Source organism: Gymnoscopelus braueri (genome assembly GCF_963280865.1).
Source record: "Gymnoscopelus braueri genome assembly, contig: SCAFFOLD_273, whole genome shotgun sequence".
NCBI classification, from domain to species: Eukaryota; Metazoa; Chordata; class Actinopteri; order Myctophiformes; family Myctophidae; genus Gymnoscopelus; species Gymnoscopelus braueri.
The window spans coordinates 37,930-57,500 of record NW_027660625.1 but is presented as its reverse complement, the minus strand read 5'-3'; the positions used below and the strand labels follow the sequence as shown (position 1 = coordinate 57,500).

The window sequence follows — 19,571 nt, the reverse complement described above, 5'->3', positions numbered from 1 at the left end:
CTTGTATCTGTGCTCGCCGTTTAGTTATTTATAGATCCTAGTTTGCTATGCAGATGTGTTGTTTACTCGTTCACTTATGTTATTTAGATAGAAATACTGTTTGCTTGACCACTAATGCTGATGTAAGTGGCTTGGTATAGCAGTGTAAGTAGATGATTAAATAAATAAATATTGATTATTGCACGCAATGAAGATGTACCGTACACGGAGGATAGTAATATTACATTCCACAATGTATGTACCCAACCTGGTATGAATAAATGAATGAACTATCACACACATGGAGTACGCTCACACAGAGTGTGCAGTATATACACATTCTCATGCCAGCATGCAGCCCTGATGAATGGTTTCATATCAGTGAAGTAAGAGCCAAGGGATCTGTGCCTGGCTGGAAAAAACTTTAATACTGTACATTCCAGATTACAGTTTGAGGTGTGATCCTGGTACAGTACATTCACACCAACACTCCAGGGATAGAGGCCTGAGAAAACAAATACGGCCGACCTTCAGACTCAAGTATTAGCTTTCCCTGATTAATGGACAGAGAGCGCCATTATTCTGGTTCAGGTTGTTTTTTCTTCCTTTTATGCGGGCGGGACACACGCACACACACACACACACACACTCTCACACACTCTCACTGTGTGTGTGTGTGTGTGTGTGTGTGTGTGTGTGTGTGTGTGTGTGTGTGTGTGTGTGTGTGTGTGTGTGTGTGTGTGTGCGTGTGCGTGCAGGTGGTCCAGGAGGTGGGCAGCCAGGCCAGCAGTACTGATGGAGTGGAAGGAGCTCCTTCTCCTATCATACAGAGGAAGATGGAACTGGACAAGGTGTGTGAGTGTGAGTGTGAGTGTGAGTGTGAGTGTGAGTGTGAGTGTGAGCGTGAGCGTGAGTGTGAGCGTGAGCGTGAGTGTGTGAGCGTATGCGTGTGCGTACGTGTGTGAGCGTGTCCGTGCGTGTGTGCGTGGTCAGGTAGGTGTGTATCACTATGGTATGTATGCATATGTGTGTGTGTGTGTGTGTGTGTGTGTGTGTGTGTGTGTGTGTGCGTGTGCGTGTGCGTGTGCGTGTGCGTGCGCGTGCGCGTGCGTGTGCGTGTGCATGTGCATGTGCGTGTGCGTGTTTGTGCGTGTACTTGTTGTGACCTCTCTAACGCAGTGTTGATCTGCAGCAGGTGTTCCTGGTTCCCGACAGGCCGGCGTCTGACTCGGACAGCGGGCCCACAGGGGACAGTCTGTCCACTGGGCACACACAGGGACAGACAGCCGGACGGGACGGCACTGACACGCTGAGTATGTCTACCATCACAACCTGCACTCATCTACTTTCAACTTTTAGTTTTAGACTTTTAACCCATTGATACCTGGAACTGTGTCATTTTTAGATTTGAGCTAAAAAGCATTATTTGACACTTTGGCTATTCAAAAATAGCAGATATACAAGCTCATAGCGCGGCACCGAGTGCCGCGCTACGAGCTTGTATATCTGCTATTTTTGAAAAATCGTGAAAATATGTGCAAATCTTTGAATATATATATTTTTAAAGCGAAATTTTTTAACTCAAATCTTTGCTTCTGGGGGTCCCTGGAACAAAATATTTTGATGGGGGTCCACGGCCAAATTCATATCATTTTGGGGGTCCTTGACATGAAAAAGATTGAACACCACTGATATAGAAACATACGTTTTTCAGAATACTGCTGAGATTTAGGAGACACGTAGAATCGGCTTCAGGTCTCAATGGGTTAACCTTGCTGCTGTCACTGCTATGATACTTCAATTTCCCTCGGTGGATCAATAAAAGGTTTCTATATCTTATTATTTATCTTACCTTAGTGGTAGTAGCTAGCAGCCAGTAATAGAGGTAGTTGTAACAGCCGTAGTAACTGTCGTAGCAGGAGCAGCACCAGTGATAGTAGTAGCAGTAATAGAAAGCGCTCAGTAGATAGCAGACGCTGGCACATTTAATGTGTCCTGAAGTTGGTCTTTTTACAAAGACAAACATACAAGAAAAGGCAAACTGAAATTGGTGAGGAAAATATTACATCATTGGCAGTATAGGCCTGTCACAATTATTACATAATCGTCTATAATCGCAGTTATTTTTGCATAATCGTTATAATCGTTTCCATGTTGAAAAATGTTCACACATTTTCAAATATTAAAAATAGCTGATCTACAAGCTTACTTTGTGACTTGTAGATCAGCTATTTCTGCAATTTTTACATGTATAAAATGATTAAATATGTAAATAATTTCTTTGTATATTTAAATTATTTGTCATATCTGCCCTGTACAATTTTTTATTACGAAGCCTAAAAGGCAAAAAAAATATATATTCATAATGTTCCGATGTTCAATGCCAAACACACAATTACATCGTTAATCGCAATTATTTGAGTGACAATAAATCATTGACTAAAATTTGTAATCGTGACAGCCCTATGGCAGTAAGTCATTAAATATTTGTTGAAAGTTGGAAGATCATTATGTCAGTGGAGCCAACACAATGTAAAGGACACAGGGGCGTCTCTACTGTAGCATGCATGCATTTATTATATGAAAAAGTAGAACTTTGCATCTATGGAAAACTGCACTCGCCTAGGCTACTTCCTGTACTAGATAGATATTTTATGTAGGATGTAACCTTCAGTGACTTTCACTTCAGCTTTCCATTATGCCACTAATTGACAATTAATTAAGTTACCATCAAAATGTAATCATTTCTTCTCTTCCATATAACAAGTGAATCCACACATTATGTATTGAGATATTTGGCCACAAACAGACAGACAGATGAAAAGGGTGAAAACATAGGGTTAACACCTTTATATACAGTAGTAGTACTACAAGTTCTAGTAGTTGTAGTAATAGTAACAGTAGTAGCAGTAAGAGTAAATATTATCAGGTTACGGATACAACTACTACTAACTATTATCCTGTTGATTTAGGAGAGAGAAGTCTGTGTCTGTGGATTCAGTGAGGGGAGTTATGAATATATAGGCCAAAAGGAAACATCATTGTTGTTCTAAACTGTTTACTGGCCCAGAGGCTCTGAACCCAGGGAGACATGAGAGAGAGAAGGACAGAGAGACAGGAAATGAGGCGCTAGCTGATATGACATCCTTCCTGTCCTCTTCCTGCCATTGTCTCCCAGTGACATCACAGGAAGGTCAGAGGGCAGAGCGCTGCAGCACCTGGTTCATGCAGTCGCTACGTAATTTATTTATTTTTTCAAAACCAATTTTGATATGATATTGTTCATTGAAAATCATGTATTGTCATTCTTTTTACCATTTCAAGTCATTTATAGAAAATGCTTTAATTTTTGTTTGCCGGCTAGTGGCTCAGGAGGTTAAGTGGCCGTTTGGAAAGCGGAAGTTTTTCTAGGCAGTCTCGGTTCGATCCCTGACTCTTCCTGGCTTTGTTTGAAGGTGTCCTTGAGCAAGACACTAACTGCTCCTTTCCTTGCATGGTTTCCTCTGCCATCTGTGTTTGAAAGGGGAAATAAAACGCACATTGTAAAGCACTTAGGATGAAGCGGCTATAGAAATGTAGACCATTGACCATTTATAAAAATGTCTAATTTCCAAAATGACTCAAGTAAATGTGCTCGACTCTCTGTTTTGTAGATCAAGTTGGAAAAAATAGGTTTTTCAAACATAATCCATTTCAGATCACAGGTTTTTGCTTTATCCATCTGCCCCACAGGAGTCAGTTCCTTTAGATAGATACTGCAATAACTGCCTTACTGCATTGCCCACGTTCCAACATATCCCCATTTTCTATGTTGTTGGCTGTCTACAACCCACCTTTATGGTGTTAACTAAGGTTAATTGATGTTTAATCACTTAAGCCTTGCTTTATACTTTATATATATATTGTATTCTAAGCTTGTAGATCTGTGAACTTATGCATCATACACAGTAATTATATTATCGTCACAATATCAATATTGAGGTATTTGTTCAAGACTATTGTGACATTTGATTTTGTCCATATCACCCAGCCTTAGTTTCCCAAACACTGGGTCGGGACCCATGTTTGGGTCGTGGACGCATTTTTATGTGTCACAATTAAATATTGCCTTTTCTTCAACATTTGAAAAAATATTATTTCAAAAGATTTTTGAAAAAAGTGTCCACCAAAAATATATCCTTTTCTTTTCCAATCCAAAATGTAAAATTTTTTCAACAAAAATAAATAAATAATAATAATAATACAAATAAATAATAATAATTCTATAATTGTTAAAAACTTTTAGGAAATGTGAGCTTGTAGATCAGCTATTTTCACTATTAAATAATGGTTACTTTTTTGTACTTTTAGGGTCTCAGCTGAAAAAGTTTGGGAACCACTGCCCTAGCGTCTGTCAAAGTGCTCCTTCACTGTCCCATCCTCTGCAGCTCTGTCTGACTGGGCTCCATTTGTCTTCCAGCCAGGGCGAAGCGCGGGGCCTTCTCGGAGCTGACAGGGTCCATGAGCAGAGCAGCGGGGAAGAAGATTAACCGCATTATCAGCTTCTCCAAACGAAAGCCCCCCTTGCCGGGAGACCCCCCGTCCTCCTCCTCCTCCACCCACCAGGACAACCCCCGCTGCGGTGAGCTCAACAACGTGATTAGTAGCCGCTTTGACGGGCTGATTGATTGAGAGTTTGTTTGTTTATTAGGTTGGCTTCACACTGCGTTTCCCCCAAACAAACGTGGGGGGTTTCAAGATGTTTTCTGCGAACAAAGCAAAACGTAAAGCTGCAATCCGTAACTTATTTCAGTGAGTAAAATAGTATTATAACCAATCTGAGCTATTTTTTCGGCCAGATTTGGTGTAGTGGGGAAAAAAGGAATGAACCAAGTAGAGACCCCTGGCCCTGGGGGATCCCGGTCAACCGAAGAATAGCTATATGTTATCCCCTGGTCAGTGTGGTAGAAATGTCTCTCGTGCGAGAGAACCGGGTTCAAATCATGGATAGGACATAAAAGTTATGGATTGTGGCTTTAAACAGAAGAATATTGTGCTATTTTAGTAGAGGTTCGGGTGATATGCCGATATATGGGCGTATCGGGGTTGTTTATGGCTATGTCTGAGTCATAGTGACATGCCTATATATGGGTGTATCTGATTTGTTTATGGTTATGTCTGACATGGCCGCGGTCCGCCCAGTAGCCAATTTTAATATAGGATTTGGTTCTTTCTTTGCGGTCAACACAAAACACGGCTCCCCTGACATTTACAGTAGCACAGACATGTAGCACATGAGTCATGACATGATGGTGGCAGCTATTCTCCACATCTCCAAACAACACAGACACTGTACATGTTTAGCTGAGGTGACTCTGGTTGGAAGTGTGTCATGGAAGTTTACTATTAACTTGTGTGAGCTTGCTACGCCCACCAAAAAATTCCACAAGAGTGAAAGCATGATGAGTCAAAGTTTTATTGAAAGCTTTGAGAATTCAACCCAGCATTGTGTCAATGACGGTGTGTCACTGAGTTCGCCCCAGCATGTCATTTTGAGGCGCTTTCTAAGACCATTTAAGTGGGTGTCTCGCTTTACGCGTACAAACGTGAGCTGTGATTGGCCTACTTATGAGGTCACAACAACAGTAAGTACATGTGTCAAACATGTCCTTATCTTTGTTTGAACAATCAGAATAAACAGTACACTCAAACAGCAAACTCTAAAAATTGCCTCTTACTCTAGCTCTACACAGAGTCAACACTGGAACATAAATAAAATACACAGTTTGTGACCTACAATATGATACCGACAATTACACAGAAAGCTTTAGAAGTATCAATATCTCAAGAATGAACCCTAGTGTGCCTATTCTGGGGGAAACATTAGCCCAAAATAGCAGCTACAAGTTCATAACATGTTGTGTTGCGAACTTGCGACGCGTTGTGAGCTTGTAGATCTGCTATTTCCGGGTTAGAGGGAAGAAGGCGCAGACCAAGTACAGAGCCACCTCAGGTCAAGTTTACTAAGTATAGAGGGTTTAATGGTTAAGAACACCTTAGTCTCAAATTAATCACATCCATATTTCATATTGTGTCCTCACTACTGAACCCCAAATGGTCTACTTTACCTGGTTGAGGTACAGGTTCACTTTGTTTTTGAATGACACTATTATTATGCAGGTTATTGATTTGGAGTTTTGGGACAATGGGTGTTTACACAATGGTTCCTGCTTCAACACAATGAATATCCCTCCATTGTGTAAACTTGTCCATTTGGAAAATGAGAAATGAAAATATTTTCAAAACCTTTGTAAGCCATGTAAAGCAAAGGTGATAGCCATTAGACAACAAAAAGCACCTGTTCTAGCAGTGTGTTTGTTTAATTCATTAACATGTGTTAGGTAGTTTTAAGATAAGATAAGGGATACGTTCAGATTCAACTTGAATGATCCCTGAAGGGAAGTGAAATCATTTCCGTCGTCAATATTTAGATATTAGCAACAATAGAAGGAAGAAGATAAAATTAGAGCAGACAACGATCTTCTGTAAACAGCAGAGTGGGCATAGATACAGCATAATACACTATGCAGGCATTACATGCAACAAGAAAATGTTGAGGATTTGTATACAGTGAGTCAATGTTATTTATATAAAGCCTGTATAACAACAAATAATTTTCCACCTAATTGCTGTGCAAAAATAAATAGCCCAAATATACATGGGATATGTACGGTATGTCCAGACAAAGGACAACAACATTCAACAGTGTGTCAATACAATATGCAGGTCAGGTCAGTTGAATGATTAAACTATTTCAAAATCTTGTGCATAGAGGTACGTTTTTGCACTAATATGGCCAGTCATACTGTATACTGTACGTACATTAAAGTTGAATGATTAAACTATTTCAAAATCTAGTGCATAGAGGTACGTTTTTGCATTAGTATGGCCAGCCATACTGTATACGTATATTAAAGTTTAATGATTAAACTATTTCAAAATCTTGATTTAACAACTTAAACCCTATATACTTAGTTGACGTGATCCCTCAGGGACCTGAGCTCTGCTAGAATTTCCATTTATGCCAAAAAAATTGCTGACCTTCAAGCTCACAACGCTTCGCAACACATCACGTTGATGTGAGCTTGTAGATTGCCGAATGTTCGCCCCATAATAGAGACGCTATTGTTCAAGTCTGCACAAGATCAGTGGAAAATGAATGCAACATATAGACAGCTACAACTGTACACCATTTTTCTTCTGAGTGTGTCCCACAGTAACAGACACCGGGTGTGGAGATCGGGGTGGGAATAAAGTTCATGTGCCAGTCCTCTTATGTTGTGGTGTGTTGAGAGATATTGTTACTCTGAATTTGACCACAGGGAGTGGGTGTGTGTGGCCTCTCCTTGTTCACTATGTACAGTATATCCTCAAAGATCATTTCAGTTTACGATCCATGTATTTCATGCTACACAGCAGTCCAAATGTATAGACTGTAGGGAGCAATGCTGTTTGAAATCACATCATTCAGGAAGTGGAATTTCTTCCAAGTCCTAGAACTGACAAGAAATGAAAGAGCTCTAAATCATGATGACTGCAGTTCCTGGTTTTAAATGAACCATAGAAAACTTTAACCACATACATAGTACTGTAAGCCCCATAAGCTGATCTTCAAGCTCACAACATGTTGCGTTACGATGCCTTGTGACGATGTAGAGTTGCTATTTTTTTAAATGTTGAACATTTTTGAAAAATTTAGCTTTTTTTAATAAACAAAATAAAAATAGAATTTTCACAAAATAGGGACACAGGGTTAATGTGTTTAAGCTTACCTGCACTGATATCATTGTCCCTTCCTGTCCTGTGTCCACAGGCTACCTGAGTGTGTGTGTCAGCGGGTCCTGGAGGGATCGTTGGTGTGCGGTGCACAGTAGGACCCTGTACCTCCAGAGGGACCCCAGGGACCAGCGGCCCCCCGTTATTTCGGTGCCCCTCGGAGGGGCAGAGGTGGTGCCCGGGGGCCTGGGACCCAAACACCCGTTTGCCTTCCGCATCCTGCAGGGAGGGAACGAACTGGTGGCTTTGGAGGTACAAACTTTTTCATGTTAAGGACCCCCAAAATTACCCCCTCAAATATTTTGTTCCAGGCACCCCCAGAAGCAAAGATTTTAGTTGCAAATGTTCACTTAAAAATATATATATTCAAAGGTTTGCTAAAATGTTCACGATATTAAAAAAATAGCAAATATACAAGCTCATAGCACGGCACTCGGTGCCACGCTATGAGCTTGTATATCTGCTATTTTTGAATAGCCAAAGTATAAAAGGTTAAAATGATTGTGATGCTACTGTATATTAACACATTTTTGCTGGGGACCCCCTGGAACCCTCCCAAGGATCCCTGGGGTCCCCGGACCCCACTTTGAGAACCAATGCATTACAGCACAGTGACAGAGACACCAAATATCCTTAACCACTTAAATACTTTGTTGACCGGGGTCCCCCAGGGCTCTATACTAGATTCTGTAGTGTTTCCCCCTATACCTGTTCACTTTTATAGCCAACCTAGTTTTCTGCTTTGTGCAGAGTTAAACAACGGTTACTAAGCCCAAATGAAAGGGTAGAGAGAGAGAGGAGTCTAAGGCATTACTCGTACCAAATGTCTTTTAAGGTGATTTATTTTCCCAATCACACATACAATACATTTAGGTAAATAGTTAGGTAATAAAACCTGGTAAGAGAAAACAAGCACAGAACATTCACAGTATTAAGATATGACTTCATCCCATTATGAACACATCAAACATACAATCATTTACAATGCTTTACTTACTATTGACTTTCCACTCTCTTCCAGATGATCAATGGGTCACTCAAGAACCCATATTCGAGGGACAACCCATGGCCAGTTACTTATCGAATCTGAAGTTTGTTCCTAGACAGGCTCCTTTATAAACTTCTCACACAGTGCCCTCCTTCAGGGAGGTTCAAGCAACCGGAAGTTCTGTTTACCCACAAAGCCTTGCGATTGCCTGCCGCTTCCTGTCACACTCTCTTCAGAGCTCCCCCGCTCGGAGTTGCTATCTCTTTTGTTTAGAAACCCACCACCTGATAGCGAGACCTGTTCCCTATCTTCCACACAAAGGCCTATTGTCTCTGGTATGCAAGAAGTCTTTGAAGCTCAGGAGCACAGCAGGGAGCCTGCCTCTGCCCACTCTGTACCACTAGGCTCAACTCAAACAGTACATGTTTGCTAACTCCTGCAGGACAATAAAAGCACATTGCTGTTGCACCAATAATAATACACAATTATCTTTCATAATCATGGATTATTCCACACCTGCCACCTGTGATAACTGAACCCTGTTCAGTTCTCTCACAACCAACCTCTACTACCACCATTCACTGTGAGCTTTTTTGGCTTCTTAAATCATGGCTTAGGTCAGTATTTGGCGAAAGTATGGCGGAAAAGTTCGATTTCATCTCTGTAAACTGCTCTGATCCCACACTCATACAGGTTACATTCTCAACACAATTTTCACTCATTGTCTTTAAGTGGCTTCAATCCCATATTTTGGAATAATTTACAGTTCAACTTAACTTTCTCAATTTGTAATCTTTAAACTTTTTTAGGAATTCAAATTGTTTGGAAAACTTTTCTTCTCCCACTTTTTTCCCTAGTAAGTCAATGTCCTATTTAGGGCATGTTGCCATGGCAATTGACATAGTAACTTGGGTAAAGGTTTTAAAAGATTTTAAAATGGCTGATCTACAATCTTACCTTTAAGAAACTTCACTCTGCATTTAAACCGCTAGCCCACATCCCAAAATGCTTTTTATACAATCAACAAATAATCAATTCAAAAAGGCCTGATTGCTCAGATCATGAGTCCACATCAGTACTGAATAATTTTGTTGTTATGGAAGAACCTCCAAATTATTGTTGCATTTTGACTTAGTGGCATATTGTCGGCAGTAAATTAATACATTTCATTATGCAAGTTATTTCTTCTGGTAATATCGTAAACACTACAAATGATACATTCATTTACACAATATCTCTCGAAATTCCTAAGTAAACAGTCGCTCAAATAAGACATTTCGATTTTTTAGACACCACGTTGGCATCTTTTTCGCTTATTGTCCGCACTGCGTACCACTGTCCACAGCTAATAACTGGATAGACCTGTTAGTCAAGCCTGTTCGTTTGTCAGTGTCACTTTGCTGGCACTACCAGCCACCAGTGGAACTGCAATCCCACCACCAGCCCGCGCTGATGACTGTGGTGGGACAGTGACTTTCTGCTTCAACTTTTCCTTCTTCCCTCGCAATTTCCCCACGACCCACCGGGCTGGTGCGAAGGGTTTACGTGGCTTGCAGGTTTCACATTTGCATTTTTTCAGGAGGTCAAGAGGCTTGCAGTTTGCACAATCGCATTTGACTGGTCTGGCTCTTGTCGCTACTGACCTCCCACCTTGGCCCAACAGGGCTTTAGGCTCGGGGCAAGGGCCACCCTTCTTAGGTGGTGCCACGCCGCTCTGCAGTGGTGTGATGTCGGTGTGTGAATTGGTGTCGGTCTTCCCCTCGGCTGTCTCTACTTCGACCGTCACGTCCCCCGCGGCGCCCTCTGGATGGATATCCCCTGCAGCTGTCTCCGCAGCAGCAGCAATACCGTCTGATGGCACTCTTCTGGCCGCCAGTGGGACTGCAACCCCACCAACCCCCTTCTGGGGGCTTCTCTCAGCCGCCGCCGAGAAAGAGCGTGGAGCTCTGCTCCACCCAGCCCCCCCCGCAGGGGGGTGGAGAAGGGATAGTTTATCTTTAATCTTCACCTTCTTTTTTCTAGTTACAGCCCCACCAGGACGACGCATTCTCTTTGCCTGGATCCTGGTGGTTGGTACTGAAATGACCTGACGTAGCACCCCGCCCCTCTCTTTCCGAGCGGGCGCACGGATGCCAGTATTTACCCACTCAGACTTCTTTCTGAGGGGTTCTGGGGGAGCTGGTTTGGCGCCCAGTCCCCGTTTTCGGACAGACCCGACTGGTCTGTCTTCGGCGGCTCCCTTCTTGAACGCCACCGGTCCGCTGGTAGCTGGTTCCCTGCCACCTTTCTTAGACGGACGCTTGGAGCAAACGCCACCCTTGACAGGCCTGACTGGTCTGCTTTGGGCCATCTGCCTGCCACCTTTCGTAGACGGGCGCTTGGAGCGAACGCCACCCTTGCCAGGCGACTCGGATCCCTCCTTCTTCTCCGTGTTGAGTGGGCTGGCGGCGACGTCCGTCGCAGCAGCGGCGTCTACTGACGCCCTCGCCGGCTTCTCTCCTGGTTCAGCGACCTCCAGTGACTGGCTCCCCTCTGCGTCGAGTGGATTGGTGAAGACTTTCACCGCCGTGGCGACGTCCATTGAAGCTGCCTCCCTGGCGGTCTGCTCATCTGCGACGTTGGCTCCCTCTGGTCGATCCCCCTCGGCTTCCTCCGCAGGCGTCTCGTCCCCAGGTCCAGCTCCATCGATCACCAGTGGCACCTTTGCAGCTGCTCTCTCGATCGCAGCGTGGAATGGGGTCTCTCCTGGTTCAGTGACCTCCAGTCGCTGGCACCCCTCTGTGTTGAGTGGGCTGGCGGCGTCGTCCGTCGCAGCAGTGGCGTCCTCTGACACCCTCGTGAAGAGTGGGTTGGTCACCGCCGTGGCGACGTCCATTGAAGCTGCCTCCCTGGCGGTCTGCTCATCTGCGACGTTGGCTCCCTCTGGTCGATCCCCCTCGGCTTCCTCCGCAGGCGTCTCGTCCCCAGGTCCAGCTCCATCGATCACCAGTGGCACCTTTGCAGCTGCTCTCTCGATCTCCAGTGACTGGTTCTCCGCAGTTACTTCCTCAGGATTGACCTCCTTCTCCGCGTGGTCCCTCGGAGCAGCGTGGAAAGGGGTCTCTGCCTCCCTCGGAGCGTGGAAAGGGGTCCCTGCCTCCCTCGGAGCAGCGTGGAAAGGGGTCTCTGCGTCCCCTTGAGTGATGCCATCTGTGACCTCCGTCGTGAAGAGTGGGTTGGAAGCGACGTCCTCTGAGCTTTCCCAGCGTGTCGTCATGAGGAGATATCCCTCCGCCGCGTTGTCCCTCACAGCAGGGAGTTCACTCACTTTGGGATGTGTGAAGCGGGACCCATATTCTTCCTGGGCCGCTTCAAACCAGACCTGCCTCAAAGTTTCCTCATACTCTAGGCAACAGTCATCCTGCATCCTGCAGATCTCAGATGAACTTTCTTCATCAATTTCTAGTATGGCGATAGAATATGTAACAACCTTAAGGAATCTAGCTAATTCGGCTCTTAGCTCCCTTACCGCCCTTTCTTTTGGTAAATCCAGCAGGACAATAAACTTTACTTCCCTCCTAAAAACTGCTTGAGCTGCTTCACACTTCCCTATTAACTCAACTAACACTTCCATCTCCCTTGTTTGGGTATAAGGTCTGTTAGTCTTAATTCGCATGGGCTGTGACAGTAATCGTCAGTTATTTTTAGCAAGTAACAGTGTTGTTTCAGCCTTTAGCTATATAACAACAATAATTAATTAACACTGTGCTAACCTGTAAAATAGCACCCACCCTATCAGCATTCCACGCAAGAAGCCTTTTAATGGTCTACTTACATTAGTTAATTTTGTTAATTAATACTGGATAGGATATATTTTGCTCTACCAATGTACATTCTATTATTTAACCCACAATGATTACCATTGATCCCCTGTTCTTGTACACTAATCATCTAGTTACTCACAGTATCAGTCTATCATAAGGTCTGGTTAAACATTGAATTACTGGTAGCCAATTCCCCACCCCCTCCCAGTGGCTGTTAGCTTAGCACTATGCTAGACAAAGGAAAAGTTAGCTGGTAGCAACCCCCACCCCCTCTGGTACGCTAATCAAACTTTTAACGGTAGCCTAAAGCTACATAACCTGTGGTTAGCTTCTAGCTTCTCCCTCAGCTCCTCAGTGTTAGTGCTGTTAACCTATTTTAACCTGTCCCATAACCAGGTCTAATAGATACTTTATTTCGTTACAACTCACTTCTCATCTTAAAGAGACAGTGCGTTTTTCCTCCTAAGGCTATAGGAGCTTTTTATGCTATGTTATCTCACTAGATAACACACATTAAATCCAGCCTCTAATGGTTTTCACCATCAGACTATTGGCAGGATTATACAATTATGTGATCCGCTTACAGGACTGACCTAATACCTTTCTAGATTCACATAGGCTCCAAGGGTTCATAATTGTTTAATTACTCTGTAACACTCAATTACTATGTAATTAATACTTAAACTCTGAAGGCCTTATTAAAAGCCAGCATAGTTTAATAACTCTGTAATAAGCGGAGTTCAATCACTGTGTCATTCGCTTATTAACTCTGAGATGTCCCCCACGGGGACACTACAGTCTTATTACTGTGTAATAAGCAGAGTTCAATAACTGTGTTATACCTCTGTATAACACGGCTATTCTGCCTAAAACTCATAGATGCCTCCTCCGGGGGCATAAATAGTTTTATTACTGTTCACTTTTATAGCCAACCTAGTTTTCTGCTTTGTGCAGAGTTAAACAACGGTTACTAAGCCCAAATGAAAGGGTAGAGAGAGAGAGGAGTCTAAGGCATTACTCGTACCAAATGTCTTTTAAGGTGATTTATTTTCCCAATCACACATACAATACATTTAGGTAAATAGTTAGGTAATAAAACCTGGTAAGAGAAAACAAGCACAGAACATTCACAGTATTAAGATATGACTTCATCCCATTATGAACACATCAAACATACAATCATTTACAATGCTTTAATTACTATTGACTTTCCACTCTCTTCCAGATGATCAATGGGTCACTCAAGAACCCATATTCGAGGGACAACCCATGGCCAGTTACTTATCGAATCTGAAGTTTGTTCCTAGACAGGCTCCTTTATAAACTTCTCACACAGTGCCCTCCTTCAGGGAGGTTCAAGCAACCGGAAGTTCTGTTTACCCACAAAGCCTTGCGATTGCCTGCCGCTTCCTGTCACACTCTCTTCAGAGCTCCCCCGCTCGGAGTTGCTATCTCTTTTGTTTAGAAACCCACCACCTGATAGCGAGACCTGTTCCCTATCTTCCACACAAAGGCCTATTGTCTCTGGTATGCAAGAAGTCTTTGAAGCTCAGGAGCACAGCAGGGAGCCTGCCTCTGCCCACTCTGTACCACTAGGCTCAACTCAAACAGTACATGTTTGCTAACTCCTGCAGGACAATAAAAGCACATTGCTGTTGCACCAATAATAATACACAATTATCTTTCATAATCATGGATTATTCCACAATACCAAAGCTCTTTGCTGAAAAAAGACGATCTCTAAGCTCATCTATTCCACAATCTCCCAATCAGTGTTGATTTTGACAGCAAATTTTGATTAGTCATTTGAAATGTTTTAGTTTTTGTCTAGTTTTAGTCGACTAAATATCATAAGATTATAGTCGACTAAATGTACAGTTGATTTAGTCGACTAAAAGTATATTATGGGCTGACGGTGACCCTCAAATATGCTTTGTACTGTAGATGTCATTGTCTAATCAAAGGCTATACAGTAGGTCTAGGCCTCCGGGGTGGGTATCAGAATTACTAGGGTGATATAGCATTTAATTAAATGTTATTTTGGTGCACTTTGTTGCATTAGCTGCCAAACAGCCACAGTATGTCATACATGTGTGTGTGTGTGTGTGTGTGTGTGTGTGTGTGTGTGTGTGTGTGTGTGTGTGTGTGTGTGTGTGTGTGTGTGTGTGTGTGTGTGTGTGTGTGTGTGTGTGTGTGTGTGTGTGTGTGTGTGTGTGTGTGTCCACCAGGCCAGCTGTTCAGAGGATATGGGTCGCTGGTTGGGTGTATTGTTAGCAGAGTCGGGCAGCGCCACCCTGCCCGAGGAGCTCCATTACGACTACATCGACGTGGACACTCTCACTGATATAAAACATGCTGCCAGAAACTCCTTCCTGTGAGTCACACATGTCTGTCTGTCTGTCTGTCTGTCTGTCTGTTTGTCTGTCTGTCTGTGGAACTTGCAAGTGATGATGGAAAAATTACTCAGATTTTACTCAGCTCTAACCGTGGGGACCTCCCTGTGGGTCGGGACCCCCCAGGGGGGTCCCCACATGAATTTGGGGGGATCCCCAGGTGATAGTGAAGTGACAATTTAAGGACTTTTAAGACCTTTTTGATACCTAAAACAAAAAACCATTACTGCAACAAAAGTAATCAACAAACTTTACTTTAAAACATTGGCCAAATTGTCAAATAATGTAAGAAAGAGGCAAAGATTTGGAAAATAGCCGATCTACAAGCTCACAAAATTATTTTCACAATATGTATCTAAAAGAAATGGGGGGTCCCCAGTTCAAATATGATTATTTTGGGGGGTCGAGGCCTGAAAAGGTTGAGAACCACTGTCATACACATTGAACATTATTGGACATAAATTACTGAGTTTTTCTTTTTCTCAATCTTTGAGTCTTTGTTATGCTTTGTAATAAGCCCAGCCAGGGACATGGGGGCTGCCAACTTGCTTTGGCAAGAAGAAACCCCACACGCAATGCATCTGCTTGTAACACACTGTACCAATGCTTTGTCTACTGGCCCTGACAGATAGAGAAATCCTATTCGTACTTCGTTGCCTGGGCTTCCCCAGGGCTCTGTCTGTACACAATTCTCAAGGATTTCCCTCTACACCAAATCACTTCGCCGAATGTTCGCCCCCAGAATAGGGATGCTTCAAGTGGTTATAACCATAGAGTTATAATGTATCGGTGATAACCCATTAAGACCTGAGGCCGGTTCTACAAATGTCTTCTAAATCCTAACAGTTTTCTTTTCTTATGTTGCTATAATATCAGTGGTTCTCAAACTTTTTCATGTCAAGGACCCCCGAAATGATATGTATTTGGCCGCGGACCCCCATCTCAAAATATTTAGTTCCAGGGACCCCCCAGAAGCAAAGATTTGAGTTACAAATGTTCGCTTTAAAAATATATCTATTCAAAGATTTGCACACATTTTTCAAAAAGGCAGATCTACAAGCAGATCTACAAGCTCATAGCGCGGCACTCGGTGCCGTGCTATGAGCTTGTATATCTGCTATTTTTGAATAGCCAAAGTATAAAATAATGGTTAAAGTGGTTCAAATAAAATATGGCAGATGCTTTCCGGTCTTAATGGTTAACAGAATTACATGATCTGTCTGTCTGTCTGTCTGTCTGTCTGTCTGTCTGTCTGTCTGTCTGTCTGTCTGTCTGTCTGTCTGTCTGTCTGTCTGTCTGTCTGTCTGTCTGTCTGTCTGTCTGTCTGTCTGTCTGTCTGTCTGTCTGTCTGTCTGTCTGTCTGTCTGTCTGTCTGTCTGTCTGTCTGTCTGTCTGTCTGTCTGTCTGTCTGTCTGTCTGTCTCTTAGATGGACCACCACTAACAACGGGGCATCGGCAGACTCCAGGATGTACGACGAGGTGTATGAAAGTGTGGCGGTGAGGAAACACTGTCCGCTCCGTGTCTCTGTCTGTGTGTGTGTGTGTGTGTGAGTGCATGTGTGTGTGTGTGTGTGTGTGTGTGTGTGTGTGAGTGAGTGCATGTGTGTGAGTGCATGTGTGTGAGTGCATGTGTGAGTGCATGTGTGTGAGTGCATGTGTGTGAGTGCATGTGTGTGGTCCCGTTGATCCTGAAATACCATCATATTCCTCTGTCGCATTCCTGGCATTGCGCAACGCAGAGGCGCCCAGCGTTGGACCAGATAACCCACCCCCCCACCCCCTCACACCCCCACACCCTCATCCCCCACTCTCCCTCGTCTTATCTTCATTCCTCTATCACTGCCATTCCCAACTTGTCGGCCGCGGCCACTGGTGGGCCGTGAGGATATTTCAAGTGGGCCCCCCAATAAGTGGTAAAACACTAAGATTTGAATGATAAAATAACATTCATAATAAGAAAATAATGAATTTTGAAAAAGAAATGTTGATAAAATGAGTTTTCTTTGTGATTCACATGGTAACACTTTGTTAGCTTGTAGATCTGCTATTGCCGGTGTGAGACAGCATGGTATAGCTCACAAAGAATTGTTGGTTCTTCAGCGGTTCTTTGGGGTGGTCCAGGGGGTATATATAGCACCACTGCCGTACAAAGAAAACTGTTAAACCCCTGTATGGTTCTTTAGAGGTTGCCAGCAGGCCTGCCCGTCGACCCATTAGACAATTTGAATACAGTCTAGAATACCAGAGTGCCCCTGAAAAGGTAAAAAAAATCCTGCAAACGATAGAAAGCACAAAATGAAAAATGTTTTGCATTCATCTTTTAAATCACACAAGGACAATCTAATAATAGAGCTCAAGTTGTTAAAAAATACAGTAGGTGCTATATAGCACCAAAAGAGGTTCTCCTAGCCAAAGAACCACTTTTAGTGCTTTTTAGCACCATTTTAGTTTAGTGACGAAATAGAGGCTTTACTGTTGTAGCCTGGAACAATCTGACTTGTTGACATTGTGTCCACTCACAGTAATATAACTAAAATTCTATATATAAAAGCAACATCGTATATATGATTATTATTTCTTCTTTAGTGCTGGTGATACTTTTTTCTTTTTCCTGTCCTGTTTTTCTACAGTCTTTTTTACCTCTTGCATTATTGACTATACTGCTCTACTTTTGCACTTATTGCAAGTCACTCTGAATAAGAGCATTTGTCAAATGTTCTAAAATGTAAGTACATTAGTACATAAATTAAATATGAATGCCAAATTTTACAACGCGTTTAAATAATGTAAAGAGGAAAGCAATCCAGGCACTCCAAATGTAAGAAAAAGTCAACGAGAACGGAAGTACATAAAATGTCATCATTATTGTAGTGGCTAAATTGTTCAAAAAGGCAACATGTTTGGACCACTCTACTGTCAGTGGCTCCCAAACTTTTTCCCTTGGAGCCCTCGCTTTTACATCTGCCAAAAACTGAGACCCCCTGCATTTACACACACACACACACACACACACACACACACACACACACACACACACACACAGACACACACACACACACACACACACACACACACACACACACACACACACACACACACACACACACACACACACACACACACACACACACACACACAGACACAGACACAGACACAGACACAGACACAGACACACAGACACAGACACTTTTTGAAAAAGTTTGAAAAAACAAAATCACTATTTGTTGACAATTATAATACCGGAGAACAAGTTATGATTTTGTGCAACATGTTTAAAATGATTCCTAGGCTGGGAAACACTGCCGTATGTCTTAATCAGAGCTTTAATTAATAAAAGAAAACATATGAAACACGAGTTTGGCCTCAGCTATAGCTACAAAACCAATAGCAGGCAATCACCTGACCTGACCCAGATAATAACATGACAGGTGAAACTAATTTTAAGTAATGAAAACAAAAACTTACATAAGTACACACCAGAGGTGGAAAGTAACTAAGTACATTTACTTAAGAACTGTACTTAAGTAAAATTTTGAGGTATTTGTACTTTACTTGAGTATTTCCACTTTCCAATACTTTTACTTCTACTCCACTACATTTTGGATCCAAATATTGTACTTTTACTCCACTACATTTATTTGAAAGCTGTAGTTACTAGTTACTTTGTAGATTTTTATTATTATTACAAAACATACATTAGCCACTTCAGCCCTATATACATTTCGGCCATTTGAAAATAGCCGATCTACAAGCTCACACTGTGTCGCGATGTGACGCATTGTGGATCTGCTATTTTCAAAAGATTTGTATACAGTACATTAAGAAAACTTGAAATGGGACATTCTGCATAATGAGTACTTTTACTTTTGGTACTTTAAGTACATTTTGATGCTAATACTTTTGTACTTCTTTACTCAATTTTGAATTCCGGACTTTTACTTGTAACAGGGTTTCAAGTAAAACTTTCAACATTTCCATATTGCAGTATTGATACTTTTACTTAAGTAAACAGCACTTTTTCCACTACTGGTACTGTGGTACGTGGTACCATAAACTACTTAATGCGTTGTTGTGTTCCCTTCCTTCCAGCAGGAGGTGGCAGAGAGCAGGCCAGGCCAGGTGAGACGCCATGCCTCCTTCTCCAGCAGAGAGTCTGATAAGACCGAACAGCAGGCGGCCATCAAGAGACATGCCTCCAGTGGGTATTCATTAGTCTGTTCCTGCATGAATACTAAAAGCTATGCAACACAAAAAAAATCAATGCTGAGTGTTCACGATTCACACTGAGACACACTGAGACCTTGGAATCCCCAGCTATTTTTAATGTGAATTACTTTATTATTCCCCCCTGGGGGGGGGAACGTGTCCTCTCCTCTGCCTTTGACCCATCCTAACTAAACTGCTTCAGTAGCAGTGAGCAGATACAATGCAGTGATCAGCCCGGAGGGGGACCGACTCTGACTCACACAGTTGTAGTGCCACTACCTTGGTCAAGGGCAATGGCAGGAGTGTGTACCTACAGCCAGTGGTTCAAAGTGGGATGCGGGGACCCACAGCAGGGGTCCTTGAGGGGGTTCCAGGAGGTCCCCGGCA

The 19,571-nt window shown here is 42.8% G+C and overlaps 1 protein-coding gene across 3 annotated transcripts in view; it reads left to right on the top strand.

Moving 5' to 3' along the window:
- Window positions 1–19,571, top strand: part of LOC308081358 (actin filament-associated protein 1-like 1) — a gene marked incomplete at its 5' end in the record, with an annotated part of 54,144 nt that overhangs the window by 25,946 nt on the left and 8,627 nt on the right. Inside the window, 7 exons of one of the 3 annotated variants that reach the window (XM_080457737.1) lie at window positions 738–830; window positions 1,175–1,292; window positions 4,439–4,600; window positions 7,832–8,046; window positions 14,814–14,959; window positions 16,406–16,475; window positions 19,068–19,176. In XM_080457737.1, the coding sequence (XP_080313863.1) occupies window positions 738–830; window positions 1,175–1,292; window positions 4,439–4,600; window positions 7,832–8,046; window positions 14,814–14,959; window positions 16,406–16,475; window positions 19,068–19,176 (913 nt within the window). Of the gene's footprint in view, window positions 1–737; window positions 831–1,171; window positions 1,293–4,438; window positions 4,601–7,831; window positions 8,047–14,813; window positions 14,960–16,405; window positions 16,476–19,067; window positions 19,177–19,571 lie in introns of all 3 variants that reach the window. The other 2 variants (XM_080457738.1, XM_080457736.1) reach the window with 2 other exon arrangements.